The following is a 26,620-nucleotide window of genomic DNA, read 5'->3' on the forward strand; positions in this document are numbered from 1 at the left end:
TTATTAAATTTTTTGTATTATCCATAGGGATGCACTTCTGATGCATCAAAAGTTTGATTATAAGTTACAAAAATCAACCCTTATAACTTTCATTAGGTGGCTCGCTTGAAGAAAAAAATAGGCAAATAAGTGGGGCATAATAAACAAATAGGTGGAGAGCTACCTATTAGTTTTCGTACAAAGTTTTAAAATTTATTAAACAATTTGTTTTGTTATCCAAAGGGATGCACTTCATATGTAGCACAAGTTTGGTTATAAGTTACAAAAATCAACCCTTATTACTATTACTATGTGGCTGCCTTGAAGAAAAAAATGGGTAAATAAGTGGGACATCATAAAAAAATAAGTGGAGGGCGACTTATTAGTTTTCGTACAAAGTTTTAAACTTTATTAAAATATTTTTTTTGTTATCCAAAGGGATGCAGTCTTTATGGATCAAAATTTCGTTATAAGTTACAAAAATCAACCCTTATTACTTTCACAAGGTGGCTGCCTTGAACAAAAAAAAAGGCAAATAAGTGGAGAGCTTCGTTTTAGTTTCCGTACAAAGTGTTAAAATATCGTGATCAGTTCTTAATAATTATCCAAAGGATGCACTTCTTGTGTACCACAAATTTATTTATAAGTTACAAAAATCAACCTTTATAATTTGAAGAAAAAAATAGGCAAATAAGTAATCACTTTTTATTTATTATCCAAATGGATGCACTTCTTATGTACCACAAAGTTTTTTTTATTAAAAAATTTGATTTGTTATCCAAAGGGATGCACTTCTTATGTATCACTAGTTTAATCATAAGTTACAAAATTCATCCCTTATTACTTTTTTTAGGTGGCTGCCTTGAAGAAAAAAATAGGCAAATAAGTGCGGCATAATAAAACAATAAGTGGAGAGCTACGCATTAGTATTCAGACAAAGTTTTAAACTTTATTAAAATATTTTTTTATTATCCAAAGGGGTGCACTTCTTATAGATCAAAAGTTTGATTATACCTTAGAAAAATCAACCTTTATTACTTTCACTAGGTGGTTGCCTTGAAGGAAAAAATAGGCAAATAAGTGGAGAGCTATGTATTAGTTTCTGTACAAAGTGTTAAATTATGGTGATCACTTCTTGTTTATTATCCAAAGGGATGCACTTATTGTGTACCACAAATTTGATTATAAGTTACAAAAATCAACCTTTATAACTTTCACTAGGTGGCTGCCTTGAAGAAAAAAATAGGCAAATAAGTGGGGCATAATAAAAAAAATAAGTGGAGAGCTACGTATTAGTTTTCGTACAAAGTTTTAAACTTTATTAAACAATTTTTTTTTCATTATCCAAAGGGATTCACTTCTTATGTATCACAAGTTTGATCATAAGTTCAAAAATTATCCCTTATTACTTTTTCTAGGTGGTTGTCTTGAGGAGATAAATAGGCAAATAAGTGGGGCATAATAAAAAAATAAGTGGAGAGCTACGCATTAGTATTCAGACAAAGTTTTAAGCTTTAGTAAAATATTTTTTTTTATTTTCCAAAGGGATGCACTTCTTATGGATCAAAAGTTTTATTATAAGTTACAAAAATCAACCCTTATTACTTTCACTAGGTGGCTACCTTGAAGAAAAAAATAGGCAAATAAGTTGAGAGCATACAAAGTGTTAAAATATGATGGTCACTTCAAATTTATTATCCGAAGGGATGCACTTCTTGTGTACCATAATTTTGGTTATAAGTTAGAAAAATCAACCCTTATTACTTTTCCTAGGTGGTTGCCTTGAAGAAAAAAAAGGGCAAATAAGTGGGGCATTATAAAAAAATAAGTGGAGAGCTACGTATTAGTTTTCGTCAAAGTTTTAAAATTTATTAAACAATTTTTTTTTTGTTATCAAAGGGATGCACTTCTTATGTAGCACAAGTTTGATCATAAGTTACAAAAATCATCCCTTATTACTTTTTCTAGGTTGATGCCTTGAAGAAAAAAATGGGTAAATAATTGGGGCATCATAAAAAAATAAGTGGAGAGCGACTTATTAGTTTTCGTACAAAGTTTTAAACTTTATTAAAATATTTTTTTTGTTATCCAAAGGGATGCACTTTTTATGGATCAAAATTTCGTTATAAGTTACAAAAATCAACCCTTATTACTTTCACTAGGTGGTTGCCTTGAACAAAAAAAATAGGCAAATAAGTGGAGAGCTTCGTTTTAGTTTCCGTACAAAGTGTTAAAATATGGTGATCACTTCTTAATTATTATCCAAAGCGATGCACTTCTTGTGTACCACAAATTTGATTATAAGTTAAAAAAATCAACCTTTATAACTTTCACTAGGTAGCTGCCTTGAAGAAAAAAATGGGCAAATAAGTGGGGCATAATAAAAAAATAAGTGGAGAGTTACGTATTAGTTTTCGTACAAAGTTTTAAACTTTATTAAACAATTTTTTTTTCATTATCCAAAGGGATTCACTTCTTATGTATCACAAGTTTGATCATAAGTTAAAAAAATCATCCCTTATTACTTTTTCTAGGTGGCTGCCTTGAAGAAAAAAATGGGTAAATGAGTGGGGCATCATAAAAAAATAAGTGGAGAGCGACTTATTAGTTTTCGTACAAAGTTTTAAACTTTATTAAAATATTTTTTTTGTTATCCAAAGGGATGAACTTCTTATGGATCAAAAGTTTAGTTATAAATTACAAAAATCAACCCTTATTACTTTCATAAGGTGGCTGCCTTGACAAAAAAATAGGCAAATAAGTGGAGAGCAACGTTTTAGTTTCCGTACAAAGTGTTAAAATATTGTGATCACTTCTTAATTATTATCTTAAGGGATGCACTTCTTGTGTACCACAAATTTATTTATAAGTTACAAAAATCAACCTTTATAACTTTCACTAGGTGGCTGCCTCGAAGAAAAAAATAGGCAAATATATGGGGCATAATAAAAAAATAAGTGGAGAGCTAGGTATAAGTTTTCGTACAAAGTTTTAAACTTTATTAAACAATGTTTTTTCATTATCCAAAGGGATTCACTTCTTATGTATCACAAATTTGATCATAAGTTACAAAAATCATCCCTTATTACTCTATCTAGGTGGCTGACTTGAAAAAAAAAATGGGTAAATAAGTGGAGCATCATAAAAAAAATAAGTGGAGAGCGACTTATTAGTTTTCGTACAAAGTTTTAAACTTTATTAAAATATTTTTTTTGTTATCCAAAGGGATGAACTTCTTATGGATCAAAAGTTTAGTTATAAATTACAAAAATCAACCCTTATTACTTTCATAAGGTGGCTGCCTTGAACAAAAAAATAGGCAAATAAGTGGAGAGCAACGTTTTAGTTTCCGTACAAAGTGTTAAAATATCGTGATCACTTCTTAATTATTATCTTAAGGGATGCACTTCTTGTGTACCAGAAATTTATTTATAAGTTACAAAAATCAACATTTATAACTTCCACTAGGTGGCTGCCTTGAAGAAAAAAATAGGCAAATAAGTGGGGCATAATAAAAAAATAAGTGGAGAGCTACGTATTAGTTTTCGTACAAAGTTTTAAACTTTATTCAACAATTTTTTTTTCATTATCCAAAGGGATTCACTTCTTATGTATCACAAGTTTGATCATAAGTTACAAAAATCATCCCTAATTACTTTTTCTAGTTGGCTGCCTTGAGGAGAAAAATAGGCAAATAAGTGGGGCATAATAAAAAAATAAGTGGAGAGCTACGCATTAGTGTTCAGACAAAGTTTTAAGCTTTAGTAAAATATTTTTTTTATTATCCAAAGGGATGCACTTCTTATGGATCAAAAGTTTCATTATAAGTTACAAAAATCAACCCTTATTACTTTCACTAGGTGGCTACCTTGAAGAAAAAAATAGCCAAATAAGTTGAGAGCTACGTATTAGTTTCCGTACAAAGTGTTAGAATATGATGATCACTTCAAATTTATTATCCGAAGGGATGCACTTCTTGTGTACCATAAGTTTGGTTATAAGTTACAAAAATCAACCCTTATTACTTTTACTAGATGGCTGCCTTGAAGAAAAAAAAGGGCAAATAAGTGGGGTATTATAAAAAAATAAGTGGAGAGCTAGGTATTAGTTTTCGTCAAAGTTTTAAAATTTATTAAACAATTTTTTTTTTGTTATCGAAAGGGATGCACTTCTTATGTATCACAAGTTTGATCATAAGTTACAAAAATCATCCCTTATTACTCTTTTTAGGTTGCTGATTTGAAGAAAAAATGGGTGAATAATTGGGGCATGATAAAAAAATAAGTGGAGAGCCACCTATTAGTTTTCGTACAAAGTTTTAAACTTTATTAAAATATTTTTTTTGTTATCCAAAGGGATGCACTTCTTATGGATCAAAAGTTTGGTTATAGGTTACAAAAATCAACCCTTATTGCTTTCATAAGGTGGCTGCCTTGAACAAAAAAATAGGCAAATAAGTGGAGAGCTACGTTTTAGTTTTCGTACAAAGTGTTAAAATATGGTGATCACTACTTATTTATTATCCAAAGGTGTGCAATTCTTGTGTACCACAAATTTAAGTCACAAAAGTCAACCTTTATAACTTTCACTAGGTGGCTGCCTCGAAGAAAAAAATAGGCAAATATATGGGGCATAATAAAAAAATAAGTGGAGAGCTAGGTATAAGTTTTCGTTTTAAACTTTATTAAACAATGTTTTTTCATTATCCAAAGGGATTCACTTCTTATGTATCACAAATTTGATCATAAGTTACAAAAATCATTCCTTATTACTCTTTCTAGGTGGCTGCCTTGAAAAAAAGAATGGGTAAATAAGTGGAGCATCATAAAAAAATAAGTGGAGAGCGACTTATTAGTTTTCGTAAAAAGTTTTAAACTTTATTAAAATATTTTTTTGTTATCCAAAGGGATGCACTTCTTATGGATCAAAAGTTTAGTTATAAGTTACAAAAATTAACCCTTATTACTTTCTGCCTTGAACAAAAAAATAGGCAAATAAGTGGAGAACTACGTTTTAGTTTCCGTACAAAGTGTTAAAATATCGTGATCACTTCTTAATTATTATCCAAAGGGATGCACTTCTTGTGTACCACAAATTTATTTATAAGTTACAAAAATCAACCTTTATAACTTTCACTAGGTGGCTGCCTCGAAGAAAAAAATAGGCAAATATATGGGGCATAATAAAAAAATAAGTGGAGAGCTAGGTATAAGTTTTCGTACAAAGTTTTAAACTTTATTAAACAATGTTTTTTCATTATCCAAAGGGATTCACTTCTTATGTATCACAAATTTGATCATAAGTTACAAAAATCATCCCTTATTACTCTTTCTAGGTGGCTGCCTTGAAAAAAAAATGGGTAAATAAGTGGAGCATCATAAAAAAAATAAGTGGAGAGCGACTTATTAGTTTTCGTAAAAAGTTTTAAACTTTATTAAAATATTTTTTTGTTATCCGAAGGGATGCACTTCTTATGGATCAAAAGTTTAGTTATAAGTTACAAAAATTAACCCTTATTACTTTCATAAGGTGGCTGCCTTGAACAAAAAAATAGGCAAATAAGTGGAGAGCTAAGTTTTAGTTTCCGTACAAAGTGTTAAAATATCGTGATCACTTCTTAATTATTATCGAAAGGGATGCACTTCTTGTGTACCACAAATTTATTTATAAGTTACAAAAATCAAGCTTTATAACTTTCACTATGTGGCTGCCTTGAAGAAAAAAATGGGCAAATAAGTGGGGCATAATAAAAAAATAAGTGGAGAACTACGTATTAGTTTTCGTACAAATTTTAAACTTTATTAAACAATTTTTTTAATTATTCAAAGTGATGCACTTCTTATGTACCACAAGTTTGATTATAAGTTACAAAAATCATGCCTTATTACTTTTTCTAGGTGGCTTCCTTGAAGAAAAAAATGGGTAAATAAGTGGGGCATCATAAAAAAATAAGTGGAGAGTGACTTATTAGTTTTTCTACATAGTTTTAAACTTTATTAAAATATTTTTTTTGTTATCCAAAGGGATGCACTTCTTATGGCTCAAAAGTTTGGTTATAAGTTACAAAAATAAACCCTTATTAATTTCACAAGGTGGCTGCCTTAAACAAAAATATAGGCAAATAAGTGGAGAGCTATGTTTTAGTTTCTGTACAAAGTGTTAAAATATGGTGATCATTTCTTATCTATTATCCAAATGATGCACTTCTTGTGTACCACAAATTTGTTTGTAAGTTACAAAAATCAACCCTTATAACTTTCACTAGGTGGCTGAATTGAAGAAAAAGATAGGCAAATAAGCGGGACATATTAAACAAATAAGTGGAGAGCTACGTATTAGTTTTTGTACAAAGTTTTAAACTTTATTAAACAATTTTTTTAATTATCCAAAGTGATGCACTTCTTATGTACCACAAGTTTGATTATAAGTTACAAAATTCAACCCTTCTTACTTTTACTAGGTGGCTGGCTGCCTTGAAGAAAAAAATAGGCAAACAAGTGGGGCATAATAAAAAAATAAGTGGAGAGCTACGCATTAGTATTCAGACAAAGTTTTAAACTTTATTAAAATATTTGTTTACTATCCAAAGGGATGCACTTCTTATGGATCAAAAGTTTGATTATACGTTAGAAAAATCAACCTTTATTACTTTCACTAGGTGGCTGCCTTGAAAAAAAAATAGGCAAATAAGTGGAGAGCTATGTATTAATTTTTGTACAAAGTGTTAAAATATGGTGATCACTTCTTATATATTATCCAAAGGGATGCACTTCTTGTGTACCACAAATTTATTTATAAGTTACAAAAATCAACCTTTATAACTTTCACTAGGTGGCTACCTTGAAGAAAAAAATAGGCAAATAAGTGGAGAGATACGTATTAGTTTCCGTAGAAAGTGTTAAATAATGGTAATCACTTCTTATTTATTACCCAAATGAATGCACTCCTTATGTACCATAAATTTGATTATAAGTTACAAAAATCATCCCTTATAACTTTCTCTAGTTGGCTGCCTTGAAGAAAAAAATAGGCAATTAAGTGGGGCATAATAAACAAATAAGTCGAGAGCTACCTATTAGTTTTCGTACAAAGTTTTAAACTTTATTAAACAATTTTTTATTATCCAAAGGGACGCACTTCTTATGTACCATAAGCTTAATTATAAGTTTCAAAAATCAACCCTTATCACTTTTACTAGGTGGCTGCCTTGAAGAATGAAATGGGCAAATAAGTGGGGCATAATAAAAAATGAGTGGAGAGCTATGTATTAGTTTTCGTACAAAGTTTTGAACTTTATTAAAATATTTTTTTTGTTATCCAAAGGCATTCACTTCTTATGTAACACAAGTTTGATTATAAGTTACAAAAATTAACTTTTATTACTTTCACTAGGTGGCTTCTTTGAAGAAAAAAAAAGGCAAATAAGTGGGACATAATAAATAAATAAGTGGAGACCTACGTATTAATTTTCATACAAAGTTTTAAACTTTATTAAACAATTTTTTTTAATTATCCAAAGGGATTCACTTCTTATGTATCACAAGTTTGATTATAAGTTACAAAAATTAACACTTACTAGTTTTACTAGGTGGCTGCCTTGAAGAAAAAATTGGGCAAATAAGTGGGGCATAATAAAAAAATAAGTGGAGAGCTACATATTAGTTTTGGTACAAAGTTTTAAACTTTATTAAAATATTTTTTTTATTATCCAAAGGGTTGCACTTCTTATGGATCAAAAGTTTATTATATTAATTTCACAAGGTGGCTGTCTTTGAAGAAAAAGATAGGCAAATAAGTGGAGAGCTTCATATTAGTTTCCGTACAAAGTTTTAAAATATAGTGATCGCTTCTTATTTATTATTCAAAGCGATGCACTTCTTATGTACCACAAATTTGATTATAAGTTACAAAAATTAACCCTTATAACTTTTACTAGGTGGCTGCCTTGAAGAAAAAAATAGGCAAATAAGTGGGGCGTAATAAATAAATAAGTGGACAACTACATATTAGTTTTCGTACAAAGTTTTAAACTTTATTAAACAATTTTTTTTATTTTCCAAAGGGATGCGCATCTTATGTACCACAAATTTGATTATAAGTTACAAAAATCAACCCTTCTTACTTTCACTAGGTGGCTACCTTAAAGAAAAAAGTAGACAAATATGTGGGACATAATAAACAAATAAGTGGAGAGCTACGTATTAGTTTTCGTACAAAGTTTTAAACTTTATTTAAATTTTTTTTTTCTTATCCACAGGGATTTACTTCTTATGGATCAAATTTTTTATTATAAGTTACAAAAATCGACCCTTATTACTTTTACTAGGTGGCTGCATTGAACAAAAAAATAGGCAAATAAGTGGAGAGTTACGTATTAGTTTGCGTACAAAGTGTTAAAATATAGTGATCACTTCTTATTTATTATCCAAAGGATGCACTTCTTATGTAACACAAATTTGATTATAAGTTACAAAAATCAACCGTTAGAACTTTCACTAGGTAGCTGCCTTGAAGAAAAAAATAGGAAAATAAGTGGGCGTAATAAATAAATAAGTGGACAGCTACATATTAGTTTTCGTACAAAGTTTTAAACTTTATTAAACAATTTTTTTTATTGTCCAAAGGGATGCACTTCTTATGTACCACAAGTTTGATTGTAAGTTACAAAAATCAACCCTTATAACTTTCACTAGGTGGCTACCTTGAAGAAAAAAATAGGCAAATAAGTGGAGAGCTACGTATTAGTTTCGGTACGAAGTGTGAAAATATAGTGATCACTTCTTATTTATTATCCAAAGGGATGCACTTCTTATGTACCACAAATTTGATTATAAGTTATAAAAATCAACCCTTATAACTTTCACTAGGTGGCTGCCTTGAAAAAAAAAATAGACGAATACTTGGGGCATAATAAATAAATAAGTGGAGAGTTACGTATTAGTTTTCGTACAAAGTGTTAAAATATACTGATGAATTTTCATTTATTATCCAAAGGCATTCACTTCTTATGTAACACAACACAAGTTTGATTATAAGTTACAAAAATTAACTTCTATTACTTTCACTAGGTTGTTGCCTTGAAAAAAAAAATAGGAAAATAAGTGGGACAGAATAAACAAATAAGTGGATACCTACGTATTAGTTTTCGTACAAAGTTTTAAACTTTATTAGACAATTTTTTTTAATTATGCAAAGGGATGCACTTCTTATGTATCACAAGTTTGATTATAAGTTACAAAAATTAACCCTTACTAGTTTTACTAGGTGGCTGCCTTGAAGAAAAAAATTGGCAAATAAGTGGAGCATAATAAAAAAATAAGTAGAGAGCTATATTAGTTTTCGTACAAAGTTTTACACTTTATTAAAATATTTTTTTATTATCCAAAGGGATGCACTTCTTATGGATCAAAAGTTTGATTATAAGTTACAAAAATCAACCCTCTTATTACTTTCACTAGGTGGATGTCTTAAAGAAAAAAATAGACAAATAAGTGGAGAGATACATATTCGTTTCCGTACAAAGTGTGAAAATATAGTGATCACTTCTTATTTATTATCCAAAGGGATGCACTTCTTATGTACCACAAATTTGATTATAAGTTACAAAAATCAACCCTTATAACTTTCACTAGGTGGCTGCCTTGAAGAAAAAAATAGGCAAATAAGTGGGGCATAAATAAACAAATAAGTTGAGAGTTACGTATTAGTTTTCGTACAAAGTTTTAAATTTTATTAAAAAAAAATTATTATCCAAAGGGATGGACTTCTTATGTATCACAAGTTTGATTATAAGTTACAAAAATCAACCCTGATTACTTTTACTAGGTGGCTGCCTTGAAGAAATAAATGGGAAAATAAGTGGGGCATAATAAAAAAACAAGTGGAGAGCTACCTATTAGTTTTCGTACAAAGTTTTAAACTTTATTAAACAATTTTTTTTAATTATCCAAAGGGATGCACTTTTTATGTAGCACAAGTTTAATTATAAGTTACAAAAATCAACCCTTATTACTTTTACTAGGTGGCAGCCTTGAAGAAAAAAATGGGCAAATAATTGGGGCATAATAAATAAACAAGTGGAGAGCTACATAGTAGTTTTCGTACAAAGTTTTAAACTTTATTAAAATATTTTTTTTCTTATCCAAAGGGTTGCACTTCTTATGGATCAAAAGTTTATTATATTAATTTCACAAGGTGGCTGTCTTTGAAGAAAAAGATAGGCAAATAAGTGGAGAGCTTCATATTAGTTTCCGTACAAAGTTTTAAAATATAGTGATCGCTTCTTATTTATTATCCAAAGCGATGCACTTCTTATGTACCACAAATTTGATTATAAGTTACAAAAATTAACCCTTATAACTTTTACTAGGTGGCTGCCTTGAAGAAAAAAATAGGCAAATAAGTGGGGCGTAATAAATAAATAAGTGGACAACTACATATTAGTTTTCGTACAAAGTTTTAAACTTTATTAAACAATTTTTTTTATTTTCCAAAGGGATGCGCATCTTATGTACCACAAATTTGATTATAAGTTACAAAAATCAACCCTTCTTACTTTCACTAGGTGGCTACCTTAAAGAAAAAAGTAGACAAATATGTGGGACATAATAAACAAATAAGTGGAGAGCTACGTATTAGTTTTCGTACAAAGTTTTAAACTTTATTTAAATTTTTTTTTTCTTATCCACAGGGATTTACTTCTTATGGATCAAATTTTTTATTATAAGTTACAAAAATCGACCCTTATTACTTTTACTAGGTGGCTGCATTGAACAAAAAAATAGGCAAATAAGTGGAGAGTTACGTATTAGTTTGCGTACAAAGTGTTAAAATATAGTGATCATTTCTTATTTATTATCCAAAGGATGCACTTCTTATGTAACACAAATTTGATTATAAGTTACAAAAATCAACCGTTAGAACTTTCACTAGGTAGCTGCCTTGAAGAAAAAAATAGGAAAATAAGTGGGCGTAATAAATAAATAAGTGGACAGCTACATATTAGTTTTCGTACAAAGTTTTAAACTTTATTAAACAATTTTTTTTATTGTCCAAAGGGATGCACTTCTTATGTACCACAAGTTTGATTGTAAGTTACAAAAATCAACCCTTCTTAGTTTCACTAGGTGGCTACCTTGAAGAAAAAAAATAGGCAAATACGTGGGACATAATAAACAGATAAGTGGAGAGTGTTAAAATATACTCATTAATTTTTATTTATTATCCAAAGGCATTCTACCACAAGTTTGATTATAAGTTACAAGAATTAACTCTTATTACTTTCACTAGGTGGTTGCTTTAAAGAAAAAAATAGGCAAATAAGTGGGACATAAATGAACAAATAAGTGGAGAGCCACGTATTAGTTTTTGTACAAATTTTTAAAATTTTTTAAACAATTTTTTTTATTATCAAAAGGGATGCACTTATTATGTACCACAAATTTGATTATACGTTACAAAAATCAACCCTTATTACTTTCACTAGGTGGCTAAGTTGAAGAAAGAAATAGACAAATATGTGCGGCATAATAAACAAATAAGTTGAGAGCTACGTATTAGTTTTCGTACAAAGTTTTAAACTTTATTAAACAATTTTTTTAATTATCCAAAGGGATGCACTTTTTATGTATCAGAAGTTTGATTATAAGTTACAAAAATCAACCCTTATTACCTTTACTAGGTGGCTGCCTTGAAGAAAAAAATGGGAAAATAAGTGGGGCATAATAAAAAAACAAGTGGAGAACTACGTATTGGTTTTCTTATAAAGTTTTAAAGTTTATTAAAATATTTTTTTTTCTTATCCCAAGGGTTGCACTTCTTATGGATCAAATGTTTGATTATATTACTTTCACAAGGTGGCGGCCTTGAAGAAAAAAATAGGCAAATAAGTGGACAGCTCCATATTAGTTTCCGTACAAAGTTTTAAAATATAGTGATCGCTTCTTATTTATTATCCAAAGGGATGAACTTCTTATGTACCACAAATTTGATTATAAGTTACAAAAATCAACTCTTATAACTTTTACTAGGTCTGCCTTGAAGAAAAAAATAGGAAAATAAGTGGGGCGTAATAAACAAATAAGTGGAGATCTACATATTAGTTTCGTATAAAGTTTTAAAATTTATTAAACAATTTTTTTTATTGTCCAAAGGGATGCACTTCTTATGTACCACAAGTTTGATTATAAGTTACAAAAATCAATCCTTCTTACTTTCACTAGGTGGCTACCTTGAAGAAAAAAATAGACAAATATGTGGTGCATAATAAACAAATAAGTGGAGAGTTACATATTAGTTTTCGTACAGAGTGTTAAAATATACTCATTGATTTTTATTTATTATCCAAAGGCATTCTACCACAAGTTTGATTATAAGTTACAAAAATTAACTCTTATTACTTTCACTAGGTGGCTGCCTTAAAGAAAAAATAAGCAAATAAGTGAGACATAAATAAACAAATAAGTTGAGAGTTACGTATTAGTTTTCGTACAAATTTTTAAAATTTATTAAACAATTTTTTTATTATCCAAAGATATGCACTTCTTATGTACCACAAGTTTGATTATAAGTTACAAAAATAAACTCTTATTACTTTCACTAGGTGGTTACGTTTAAGAAAAAGATAGGCAAATACGTGGGGCCTAATAAAAAAATAAGTGGAGAGTTACGTATTAATTTTTGTATAGTGATCAATTCTTATTTATTATCCAAAGGGATGCACTTCTTATATACCACAAATTTGATTATAAGTTACAAAATCAACCCTTATAACTTTCACTAGGTACTTGTCTTGAAGAAAAAAATAGACAAATAAGTGGGGCATAATAAACAAATAAGTGGAGAGCTACAAATTAGTTTTCATACAAAGTTTTAAACTATTAAAAAAAATGTTAATTATCCAAATGGATGCACTTCTTATGTATCACTAGTTTGATTATAAGTAACAAAAATCAACCATTATTACTTTTACTAGCTTGCTGCCTTGAAGAAAAAAATGGACAAGTAAGTGAGGCATAATAAAAAAAATAAGTGGAGAGCTGCGTATTAGTTTTCGTACAAAGTTTTAAACTTTATTAAAATATTTTTTTTCTTATCCAAAGGGATGCACTTCTTATGGATCAAAAGTTTGATTATAAGTTACAAATATCAATCCTTATTACTTTCAGTAGGTGACTGCATTGAACAAAAAAAATAGGCAAATAAGTGGAGAGTTATGTATTAGTTTCCGTACAAAGTGTTAAAATATAGTGATCACTTCTTATTTATTATCCAAAGGGATGCACTTCTTATGTACCACAAATTTGATTATAAGTTACAAAAATCAACCCTTATAACTTTCACTAGGTGGCTGCCTTCAAGAAAAAAAAATAGGCAAATAAGTGGGGCATAATAAACAAATAAGTAGAGAGCTACGTATTAGTTTTCGTACAAAGTTTTAAACTTTATTAAACAATTTTTTTTCATTATCCAAAGGGATTCACTTCTTATGTATCACAAGTTTGATCATAAGTTACAAAAATCATCCCTTATTACTTTTTCTAGGTTGCTGCCTTGAAGAAAAAAATGGGTAAATAAGTGGGGCATAATAAACAATTAAGTGGACAACTACGTAATAGTTTTCGTACAAAGTTTTAAACTTTATTAACATTTTTTTTATCCAAAGGGATGCTCTTCTTATGGATCAAAACTTTGATTATAAGTTACAAAAATCAAACATTCTTCCTTTCACTAGGTGGCTACCTTGAAGAAAAAAAATAGGCAATTAAGTGGAATGATATGTATTAGTTTACGTCCAAAGTGTTAAAATATAGTGATAATTTCTTATTTAATATCCAAAGGGATGTACTTCTTATCTACCACAAATTTGATTATAAGTTACAAAAATCAACCTTTATTACTTTCACTAGGTGGCTACCTTGAAGTAAAAAACAGGCAAATACGTGGGGCATAATAAACAAATAAGTTGAAAGTTAAATATTAGTTTTCGTACAAAGTGTTAAAATAAACTGAACAATTTTTATTTATTATCCAAAGGCATTCACTTCTTATGTACCAGCAGTTTGATTATAAGTTACAAAAATTAACTCCTATTACTTTCACTAGGTGGCTGCCTTGAAGAAAAAATAGGCAAATAAGTGGGACATAAGAAAAAAATAAGTAGAGAGCTACATATTAGTTTTGGTACAAAGTTTTAAACTTTATTAAACAATTCTTTTTAATTATCCAAAGGGATGCACTTCTTATGTATCACAAGTTTGATTATAAGTTACAAAAATCAACTCCTATTACTTTTACTAGGTGACTGCCTTGAAACAAAATGTACAAATAAGTGGGGCATAATAAAAAAAAAGGTGGAGAGCTACATATTAGTTTTCGTATAAAGATTCAAAATTTATTGAACAATTTTTTTTTATTATCCAAAGGGATGCAATTACTATGATCAAAAGTGTGATTACAAGTTACAAAAATCAACCCTTATTACTTTCACTAGGTGGCTACCTTGAAAAAAAAAATAGGCAAATAAATGGGGCATAATAAACAAATAAGTGGAGAGCTACGTATTAGTTTTCTTACAAAGTTTTAAACTTTATTAAAATATTTTTTTTAGTTATCCAAATGGATGCACTTCTTATATATCACAAGTTTAATTATAAGTTACAAAAATCAACCCTTGTTACTTCTACTAGGTGGCTGCCGAGAAGAAATAAATAGGCATTTAAGTGGGGCATAATAAACAAATAAGTGGAGAGTTACGTATTAGTTTTCGTACAAAGTGTTAAAATATACTGATAAATTTTATTTATTATCCAAAGGCATTCACTTTTCATGTACCACAAGTTTGATTAGAAGTTACAAAAATTAACTCTTGTTACTTTCACTAGGTGGTTGACTTGAAGAGAAAATAGGCAAATAAGTGGGACATAATAAACAAATAAGTTGAGAGTTACGTATTAGTCTTCGTACAAAGTTTTAAACTTTATTAAACAATTTTTTTTAATTATCAAAAGGGATGGACTTCCTATGTATCACAAGTATGATTATAAGTTACAAAAATCAACCCTTATTACTTTTACTAGGTGGCTACCTTGAAGAAAAAAATCGGCAAATAAGTGGGGCATAATAAAAAAACAAAGTGGAGAGCTACGTATTAGTTTTCGTACAAAGTTGTAAACTTTATTAAAATATTTATTTTATTATCCAATGGGATGTACTTATTATGGATCAAAAGTTTGATTATAAGTTACAAAAATCAACTCTTATTACCTTCACTAGGTGGCTGCCTTGAAGAAAAAAATAAGCAAATAAGTTAAGAGCTACGTATTAGTTTTCGTACAAAGTGTTAAAATATAGTGATCATTTCTTATCCATTATTCAAAGGGATGCACTTCTTATGTACCACAAATTTGATTATAAGTTACAAAAATCAACCCTTATCACTTAGACTATGTAGCTACCTTGAAGAAAAAAATAGACAAATAAGTGGGGCATAATAAACAAATAAGTGGAGAGCTACGTATTAGTTTTCATACAAAGTTTTAAAATTTATTAAACAATTTTTTTTATTATCCAAAGGGATGCACTTCTTATGTACCACAAGTTTGATTATAAGTTACAAAAATCAACCTTTATTACTTTCACTAGGTGGCTACCTTGAAGTAAAAAATAGGCAAATACGTGGGGCATAATAAACAAATAAGCTGAAAGTTAAATATTAGTTTTCGTAGAAAGTGTTAAAATAAACTGATCAATTTTTTTTTATTATCCAAAGGATGCACTTACCATGTATCACAAGTTTGATTATCAGTTACAAAAATCAACCCTGGAAGAAAAAATTGCACAAATAAGTGGAACAAAATAAACAAATAAATGGAGAGTTACGTATTAGTTTTCGTACAAAGTTTAAAAATTTATTAAACAATTTTTTTATTTATCCAAAGGGATGAACTTATTATGTACCAGAAGTTTGATTATAAGCTACAAAAATGAACGCTTATTACTTTCACTATGTGGCTGCCTTGAAGAAAAAATAGGCAAATAAGTGGGGCATAATAAACAAATAAGTGGAGAGCTACGTATTAGTTTTAGTACAAAGTTTTAATATTTATTAAACAAAATTTTTTATTTTTCAAAGAAATGCACTTCTTATGTACCACAAGTTTTGAATACAAGTTACAAAAATAAACCCTTATTACTTTCACTAGGTGGCTGCCTTGAAGAAAAAAATAGGCAAATAAGTGGGGCATAATAAATAAATAAGTGGAGTGCTACGTATTAGTTTTCGTCCAAAGTTTTAAAATTTATTAACCAATTTTTTTTAGTATTCAAAGGCATGCACTTCTTATGTACCATAAGTTTTATTATAAGGTACAAAAATTAACTCATATTACTTTCACTAGATGGCTATCTTGAAGAAAAAAATGGCGAAATAAGTGGGACATAATAAACAAATAAGTGGAGAGCTACATATTAGTTTTGGTACAAAGTTTAAAACTTTATTAAACAAATTTTTCTAATGATCCAAAGGGATGCACTTCTTATGTACCACAAGTTTGATTATAAGTTACAAAAATCAACCCTTATTACTTTCACTAGGTGGTTGCCTTGAAGAAAAAAAATTGACAAATAAGTGGGGCATAATAAAAAAAAATAAGTGGAGAGCTACGTATTAGGTTTCGTATAAAGTCTTAAAATTTATCGAACAATTTTTTTTTATTTTCCAGAGGGTTGCACTTCTTATCTACCACAACATTGATTATAAGTTAAAAAAAATCAACCTTTATTAGTTTCATTAGGTGGCTGCCTTGAAGAAAAAATAGGCAAATACGTGGGACATAATAAACAAATAGACGGAGAGCTACGTATTAGATTTCGTACAAAGTGTTAAAATTTATTAAACAATGTTTTTTTATTATGCAAAGGGACGTACTTCTTATGTACCACAAGTTTGATTATAAGTTACAAAAATCAACCCTTATTATTATCACTAGGTGACTGCCTTGAAGAAAAAAATAGGCAAATAAGTGGGGCATAATAAACAAATACGTGGAGAGCTACGTATTAGTTTTCGTACAAAGTTTTAAACTTTATTAAACAATTTTTTTATTATCCAAAGGGATGCACTTCTTATGTACCACAAGTTTGATTATAAGTTACAAAAATCAATCCTTAATACTTTCACTTGGGGCTACCTTGAAGAAAACAAAAATAGGCAAATAAGTGGGACATAATAAACAAATAAAAGGAGAGCTACGTAATGGTTTTCGTACAAAGTTTTAAAATTTATTAAACAATTCTTTCAAAGGGATGCACTTGTTATTTACCACAAGTTCTATTATAGTATACAAAAATCAACCCTTATTACTTTTACTAGGTGGCTTTGAAGAACAAAATGGGCAAATAAGTGGAGCACAATAAAAAAATAAGTGGACAGCTACGTATTAGTTTTCGTAAAAAATTTTATACTTTATTAAAATATTTTTTTATTATCCAAAGGTATGCACATCTTACGGATCAAATTTGATTATAAATTACAAAAATCAACCATTATTACTTTCACTAGGTGTCTGCCTTAAAGAAAAAAATAGGTAAATAACTGGAGAGCTACGTATTAGTTTTTGTACAACGTGTTAAAATATAGTGATCAATTTTTATTTATTATCCAAAGGGATGCACTTCTTATGTACCACAAGTTTGATTATAAGTTACAAAAATCAATCCTTTTTACTTTCACTAGGTGGCTGCCTTGAAGAAAAAAAAAATTAGGCAAATAAGTAGGGCATAATAAAATAATAAGTGGAGAGCTATGTATTACTTTTCGTACAAAGTTTTAAAATTTACTAATCAATTTTTTTAATAATGGATGCACTTTACCACAAGTTTGTTTATAAGATACAAAAATCAACACTTATTACTTGCACTAGGTAGGTGCCTTGAAGAAAAAGTTAGGCAAATAAGTGGGACATAATAAACCTATAAGTGGAGAACTAAGTATTAGTTTTCGTACAAAGTGTTAAAATATACTGATCAATTTTTATTTATTATCCATTGCAATGCCCTTCATATGTACCACAAGTTTGATTATAAGTTACAAAAAGCAATCCTTATTACTTTCACTAAGTGGCTGCCTTGAAGAAAAAAATAAGCAATTAAGTGGGGCATAATAAACAAATAAGTGGACAACTACGTATTAATTTTCGTACAAAGTTTTAAAATTTACTCATCACTTTTTCATTATTATGCAAAGGGATGCACTTCTTATATTCCACAAGTTTGATTATAAGTTACAAAAATTAACCCTTATTACTTTTACTTGCACTAGGTGGCTGGCCTAAATAAAAAAAATAGGCAAACAAGATAGGCAAATAAGTGGGTCATAATAAGCAAATAAGTGGAGAGCTACATCTTAATTTTCGTACAAAGTTTTAAATTTACTCATCAATTTTTTTTTATTATTCAAAGAAATGCACTTCTTATGTAGCATAATTTTGATTATAAGTTACAAAAATCAACCCTTATTATTTGCACTAGGTAGCTGGCTTGAAGAAAAAAGTAGATAGGCAAATAAGTGAGACATAACAAACAAATAAGTAGTGAGTTACGTAATAGTTTTCGTACAACGTTTTAAAATTTACTCATCAATTTTTTTTATTATTCAAAGGGATGTACTTCTTATGTACCACCAGTTTGATTATAAGTTACAAAAATCAACCCTTATTACTTGCACTAGGTGGTTGCCTTGAATAAAAAATTAGACAAACAAGATAGGCAAATAAGTAGGTCATAATAAACAAATAAGTGGAGAGATACGTATTAGTTTTCATACAAAGTTTTAAAAATTTATTGATCAATTTTTTTATTATTCAGAGAGATGAGCTTCTTATGTACCGCAAGTTTGATTATAAGTTACAAAAATCAACTTTGATTACTTGCACTACGTGGCTGGCTTGAAGAAAAAAAATAGGCAAACAAGATAAGTAAATAAGTGGGGCATAATAAACAAATAAGTGGTGAGGTACGTATTAGTTCTCGTACAAAGTTTTAAAATTTATTGATCATTTTTTGTTACATTATACAAGGGAAAACACTTGTTATGCACCATAAGTTTGATTATAAGTTACAAAAATCAATCCTTATTACTTGCACTAGGTAGCTGGCTTGAAGAAAAATAGATAGGGAAATATGTAGGGCATAATAAACAAATAAGTAGTGAGCTAGTTATTAGTTTTAGTACAAAGTTTTAAAATTTCCTCATCAATTTTTTTATTATTCAAAGGGATGCACTTCTTATGGATTACAAGTTTGATTATAAGTTACAAAAATCAGCCCTTATTAGTTGTACTAGGTGGCTGGCTTGTAGAAAAGAATAGACAAACAAGATAGGAAAATAAGTGGTGAGCTACGTATTAGTTTTCGTATAAAGTTTTAAAATTTACTGATCAATTTTTTCTTATTATTCGAAGGGATGCACTTCTTATGTATCACTAGTTTGATTATAAGTTACAAAAATCAACCCTTATTGCTTGCACTAGATGGCTAGCATGAAGAAAAAAAATAGGCAAACAAGATTGTTAGATAAGTTGGACATAATAAATAAATAAGTGGAGGGCTACGTATTAGTTTTGTACAAAGTTTTAAAATTTACTGATCAATTTTTTATTATTAGTCAAAGGGATAAACCACACGTTTAATTATAAGTTAAAAAAATCAATCCTTATTACTTGCAGAAGGTGGCTAGCTGGCTTAAAGAAAAAATAGGCAAATAAACGAGACATAATAAACTAATAAGTGGAGAGCTACATATTAGTTTTCGTACAAAATTTTAAATTTATTGATCAATTTTTTTTAATTATTCAAAGGGATGCACTTCTTTTGTACCACAAGTTTGATTATAACTTACAAAAATCAACTCTTATTGTGGGGCATAATAAACAAGTAAGTGGAGAGCTACATATTAGTTTTCGTACAAAGTTTTAAAATTTACTAACCAATTTGTTAATATTATCCAAAGCAATGCACTTCTTATGTTCCACACGTTTTATTATAAGTTACAAAAATCAACCCTTATTACTTGCACTAGTGTCTAATTTGAAGAAAAAAAAATAGGCAAATAAGTGGGGCATAATGAACAAATAAGTGGAGAGCTACGTATTAGTTTTCGTACAAAGTTTTAAAATTTAATGATATTTTTTTTATTATCCAAAGAGATGCAGTTCTTATGTACCAGAGCTTTGATTATAACTTACAAAAATCAAGCCTTATTACTTGCACTAGGTGGGTGGCTTGAAGAAAAAAAAATAGGCAAACAAGATAGGCAAATAAGTGGGTATAATAAACGAATAAGTGGAGAGGTACATATTAATATTTTTGTACAATGTTTGAAAATTTACTTATCAATTTTTTTATTATACAAAGGGGAGCATTTTTAATGTACCACAAGTTTAATTATAAGTTACAAAAATCAACCATTATTACTTGCACTAGGTAACTGGCTTAAACAAAAAAATAGACAAACAAAATAGGCAAATAAGTGGGTCATAATAAACAAAAGTGGAGAGTTACGTATTAGTTAGTTTTCGTACAAAATTTTAAAATTTATAGATTATTTTTTTATTATACAAATGGATACACTTTTATGTACCACAAGTTTGATTGTAATTGAGAAAAATCAACCCTTATTACTTACAAACATTGTTTATTTATATGTGTTGACAGACTGCAATCAAGAAAAAATTTAATTCTCCTTACTCATTTCCTGCTAAATTTGATATGCGGCATAGAATGTCGGAGTTGTCTCAGTTTGATTTGGTGTATGATCTGTCAGCTGTACTGATTCACAAGGGAACTACTGGTGCTAATTGTGGCCATTACATTGCACATATTAAGGATGTAAACACTGGGCAATAGTGGGAATTTGATGATGAACATGTTACTGATTTGGGTTGTCATCCATTTGGTGAAGGTTCTTCAAATTCTACCTCTAAATTGATGATGAACATGTTACATTTCAAGGTATATGCAGTCCTCTTGACAACTCGCCCGTCCAATGCCCACATGGGAAAGTCCCAAATTTCAAAGGTTACCTCAATGAAACCATTGCCAAAGCATGGGATATGTTGCTCTCCAAGGTAATTTTTTGTTAGTCAGCTGTTAACATATTTTTGTGGATTATTAATTTCTACTTGCGGTATAATGCCATTAGGGTTTGTTTGGTGTTGAAGATGTGATAGGATAACACTGGGACTAAAACAATTTATGATATAAATAGGATTGAATCCAAGCATGATAAGCTTAACCCTGTCGTGTACACGGTGTACCTCAGATGATTATATAACTTCAATAATCCCAATTCCATTAATTATGAACTATGTTGTACAGATATGATATCTATATGATATATTAACAGTTATTTTAAAAGCAATGAACATATACCTATTATATATATATATATATATATATATATATATATATATATATATATATATATATTTTGAAAACTATAATTTTTTTAAAATATTATAAATATAAAATTATTATCGTGTAAATTTAAATTTAAATTATATTAAACATTATTATTACTTTATATATTAAATATTTGATCCGCAACAAGTATCCATAAATCTGTAATATCAGCATGTATTCGTTCATTTCATCTTCGGGACGAAGTAATGTCACACCTACGTTACACTCTTACTTTTGAAAAGGAAATTTTACTCATTATTTCTGAATTTATCTATGGGACAAAAGTAAGAAGCTCTGCCACATCCATATATAAATCCAATACCGAGGGGAAGGGATTGTGAGCCCACAGCTTTTGTACCCTTAGCCATTTTTGTTGTTATGTATCACGAGGACATTCAATCTTGAAGGAAATGGACCATCTGATACTACAGATAAAAACATTGGCTCCAGCCTGACTTACAAAAATTGTCGGCAACTCCTTTTTGAAAGCGAACCAAACTAGTTCAAAAGTGGAGGAAAAAAAACAAGATAAGATCAAATCCATAAGAAGCAATTCATTACTACAACTAGTTCTTCCTGTGTGTGGAACATGTAAACTTTGACTTTTTCTGGAATATTTGAACTATAATACTGTCTGTGCACAAGGCACAATATGACTCAAGACTCACAAGCAGAAAGTATGAATAAATTGTTTACAGTCTGAAAAAGAAAAACAGCGTACAAGACATTATTTATTTTAAAGCAGATACTTGTTTTGTTTGTTGTGTCTCAGAGAGGGTCTGCTTATTCAGCTCGTTATTGAGTACATTTCTACAGTTGTTATTGATAACTTGATACAATGTTTTTCTCCAAATTCTCCTCGTTGAAATTCTAGGTGACTTATTTTCCCTTTCATGTAGCTGTCCCATTTAAAAGGAAAAAAAAGTTTCTAAGAACATCCATGTTAAATCGTGTCCTACTATGTGTTGCACTATCAAAATCATGTCTTAAAGTAACGAATCTTTGATGCAGCACCAAAATCAAGCACATCATCTATTCCTTTTGTAACTAAGACATTTGGATGAATCAGTGCTGTGGTCAGTGACTTTGCTTGAGTCCATGATTTCTTCTTCTGCTTTTCTGTTTCAATCCCTTTTGAATTTCCCACCTGTTCTTCTTTTACTTTTCTCAAACCTCCAAGTTCAAATCCAGAACCTAAACTTTTTGTCATCCTCATCACAACCCTAGATGCACCAGTCTCTTTGTTATATTTCTCACTTTTTGATTGTGTATCTTTGTCACCTTCCTCATGACTTTCATCCTCTGATAAGCTCATATCTTCCATCTGTTTTCCCATGTCTTCACCATCTTCATCTTCATTTTGCTCCTCCTTCTCTTTGTCTTGTTCATCAATAAGGTCTTCTACTTCCTCTGATTCTTCCTCTTCAATTTTTTCTTCAGTATCCTCCATCAGTTCAAACAGTTTATCATTTGACCATGGTTGCAACCCTTTTCTTCCAAGCCTTTTAGTTTCAGAACTAGCCTTCTGAATTTCAAATGCTTTTGCAGAGGTTTCCTCGTACGGCATCTTTTCATGTGAGTGTTGTTTGAGTTGGTGAAGCAACCATATGCCAACAACAATCAAAGTAAATATTTTAAAACCTTGTTTTACCTTGAAGCCTTTTGTCCTCTGGTTTCTGTTGGATACTTGTTTCAACATGATTTACTTATGAATCATCAGGTGTTTGCAGAATCTGTACAAGACAGCATTCGTGTGACTAAAATAGCAGATCAGAAAAAAATAAAATAAAAAAGTCAGGCAAGCATAAGCCAAAGTCTTCAACAGAGTAAACAGAAGCCCTAACTGTAGAAAAACATTTCAGCATTCTGCATCATTAAGAAATAATATTTTCATATTGAGGCCATGTAAAGCAACTGAAAGCAAATTGATTAGTAAGTTTCTATCTCAATATGACAGTGATAGTCTTCTTTCACCATTCTTTTTTTCTGCACAATTAACTTTGTTAAGTCAAATCAGTACTTCACTAGATCCTTGCTTGAAAAACAGCTAATAATGGATCCTTTCTAAGTCCTCAAAATAATCAACAAACTATATAATTGGGAGATGTTCTCCCATGCTTGTTGTTGCTCTCCAAGGATTCAACAGCACTACTCACCAACAATCAAAATCTACTAAATTTTGAAATTCCAAAACAAGTATTTTAAAACCCAAACTATATAATTGGGAGATGTTCTCCCATCTTCTCTTTTTTCTCATGTTGAACCTCTCTTTCAATTCCACTCCCTATTTATTCCCTTGGACTCTAGTAGTTGTCTGTCTAAATAGTTTTGTCTACTTGAAGAATTTTGAAAATAGAAATCACATCCAAAATTTCATACTTCCTTTCTTTATCCTCACTCTAAGTAGTGGACTCTGATATATATGTCAAATAATGAACAAGTTCACTACAAATGGAAGTTTTTTAATTCAACCAACACTTAAGCTGCAAAATCAGTATTAAACAGGTGAGATAGGTGAGTATACACTGTTAAAGTCTAAACTTTGTGGACAAGTAGTCTATAATATTCTTTAAAAAAAAAGAAACAGAATGAAACATCAAAGAGAATTAATACACACATGCCTAGAGGGTAAGTGAGCCATAAGAGTTAATGTTTGAAGTTGAGTGCAACTTGCAAATAATCAGTAATATGTAAATAGAGAAAAAAAAGGATGGAGGGTATGTGATACCAGTGTGAGAGAGCAAGAGAGTGAGAAAAATGAAGCATATCCATATCTCTGTGTTATCTCTCTGAAAGTGTTTGATGAAAGTTCATAATGAGAGAGAAAAAGAAGACGACGAACCCTCTGTGAATAACATATGGTGGTCACGGGCAAGACTAGCCATGCGTGACGCACGTGCATGTTTTGCTGTGTTGCAGAAAAGGGCATGCACAGTGATATCCTTTGTCGGAGGTAAGAAGGGTATTTATTATAGGTATTGAAGGTTGGTAAAATGATTTTTCATTTCTAATGTCAGGGTATACTCTATAATTAGTCATTTTCTTGCACCTTCTACACCTATTTTTTTACTTTATTTAAGTAAGTTTCTCCATTTGATTTTTTTTTTTATGGTAAAGTCAGTGTTATGGGTTCAATTATAGATGGTCTTATAAAGTATTGAAAATTATATTTTTTAGAAAATATTGTTTTGATATAAATTATCATAAAATATAAATTATTACTTTGTTAACTTATTATTATATTTAAATATATGTTATTACATATATAAAAAAAATAATGTCATTTTATTAAAAAACAGTGAGTTTTTTATTTTATTTTATTTACTGGAGATATAACTGTAGTTTTATTCACTAAAAGCATCAGAAACATAAATATTTATTCTTAAAATAGAGATGTTTGGGATTATTTAACACAATATAAGGAGAGGTAAATATAATTTTCTCTAATTTTTAATATATTTGTAATATTTTTAGAATATGTTATATATATATATATATATATATATATATATGCATATAACAGCAATTTTTTTTTCTGAAATAGTAGCAATTATAATAAATACTTAAAAGTTAAACATAGTTAATTAGTTATGGATTTTTTTTTTATAGTCAGCTTTTATATTTTACTGGTTTATGTTCTAGTCATATATCTATAATAAATAAGATAGTCAATAATTATTTATAAATATTTGTATATCAGTAATTACTATGAAATTATTCTTTTTGTAAATTATGAATTAATAAAATAATATAATGGTAGAATAACTTTTATATATATTGTGTACAAAAAGTAATAATTATGTTTTCCTCTCTCCTTCTTCTAATTACAAAAACTGATCAAACAAAATACTTTTGTTGAATAATATTCTTTAGGTCCTATAGTATTATTTTTTTTATACGAAACCACTAACAGTGTTAAAAACTCCATCACTTGCTTTTCTTACAAAATTTAAAAATCTTTAGTAACAATAATTCATAAGCAAGGAATATATTTTGTTTCTAAGAAATGTCGTTTATAATAATTATTTCTATGCTGAACAAAATTCAATGATAAAATTGGGATATCTCTTTTATTAATATTTCTATGTACAATCATTTATATTTTCTTTTACCATTTTTTTTATTTTATGGATTTTTTATTTGGTTTACATGTTTATCAGTTTTTTATTTCTTTTATTTCTCTCATTTCAACTTTTTCCATATTAGAACAAACAAACAAGAGGTAAACGTAAATATTTCCATCATCACAAAAAATCAAATCAAATACAAACATACATCTTTAAGAAAAAGTAACAAAAACAAATCTAAAATAACTAAGAAATAAAAATGAGTGTCTCTTAATACATTTATTGCGTGCATTAAGTTTTCAACCTACCATTTTGCATCATGTTGGGGGACATCAATTGGACAAATATGGATACCATTATGAGTATAGTTACATATACATTCATGGGTATCTTCTATATACAAATGAAGAAGCTAAATCAAAGTTTTCAATAAAAGTTTAAGACAATGAACTAGATTTAGATATTTCACATTGTGATTACATGTAAGATAAGCTAAAAACAAGTGAAATATTTAAAGCAATAACTAAGATATGTATAATATATTTAAAAAATGAGTTCAGGTTTAAAAAATTAAAAAGGAAAATTAATGAAGATTTTCTTTTAAAATATAAGCAGTGATCCAAATCGCATCAATATGTATTAGGTTGCAATTTTGTTTTCTTTCAATCAAATTTCGATCTGTGATTATTTTTTTAAAATTTATTCTAGTCTTAATAAGTTTAATCTAATATTTAATTTTCAATTGTTAAATAAATTATTTATTAATAAGATATGTATTCAATGAATAAAATGAACATGTATGTATAATTATAGATTAAACAAAAGTTAAATTTGTAAGACTGAAAATAAAGAGGGTTAAAATTTTAATTTAATTTTTATTATCACATATTTTTTTAGAATATACATATATAATGTTTTCCTTTTCATTTTAACAAAACACTATTACCCATATAAACATATTCAAATCCTTATTCTTTACATGTACTTTTTATTTCTTAGTTCTCACAAAGAAAGAAAATAAGAAGAAAGAGAAAAAAAAACATTGAATTGATACCGGATATATCTTTAAAAAAAAAAAAGTTGAGATTTATTTGTAAAAGTCGTTGTCTTTTCTG

The 26,620-nt window shown here is 28.9% G+C and overlaps 1 protein-coding gene across 3 annotated transcripts; it reads right to left on the bottom strand.

The window, feature by feature from the left end:
* Positions 1 to 22,041: 22,041 nt before the first annotated feature.
* LOC114162844 (cilia- and flagella-associated protein 251-like) lies at positions 22,042 to 24,332 on the bottom strand. 3 transcript variants are annotated; one of them, XM_028046824.1, is made up of 3 exons: positions 24,167 to 24,332; positions 23,090 to 23,171; positions 22,042 to 23,005 (listed from the first exon to the last, which is right to left on the bottom strand). In XM_028046824.1, the coding sequence occupies exons 2-3, from the start codon at positions 23,135 to 23,137 to the stop codon at positions 22,418 to 22,420; spliced, it is 636 nt and encodes a 211-aa protein (XP_027902625.1). In that variant the 5' UTR covers positions 23,138 to 23,171; positions 24,167 to 24,332; the 3' UTR covers positions 22,042 to 22,417. The 3 variants fall into 3 exon arrangements, with proteins under 3 accessions (XP_027902625.1, XP_027902624.1, XP_027902623.1); XM_028046823.1 differs by having other exon boundaries at positions 22,042 to 23,195; XM_028046822.1 differs by having other exon boundaries at positions 22,042 to 23,171; positions 24,167 to 24,330.
* Positions 24,333 to 26,620: the final 2,288 nt, after the last annotated feature.

The sequence above is a fragment of the Vigna unguiculata genome, chromosome 9 (assembly GCF_004118075.2).
Source record: "Vigna unguiculata cultivar IT97K-499-35 chromosome 9, ASM411807v1, whole genome shotgun sequence".
Classification (NCBI taxonomy): Eukaryota; Viridiplantae; Streptophyta; class Magnoliopsida; order Fabales; family Fabaceae; genus Vigna; species Vigna unguiculata.

What these genes read in the sequence shown, in the direction of transcription:
- LOC114162844 (XM_028046823.1), bottom strand. Translation starts at nt 23,137, where the DNA reads ATGTTGAAACAAGTATCCAACAGAAACCAGAGGACAAAAGGCTTCAAG.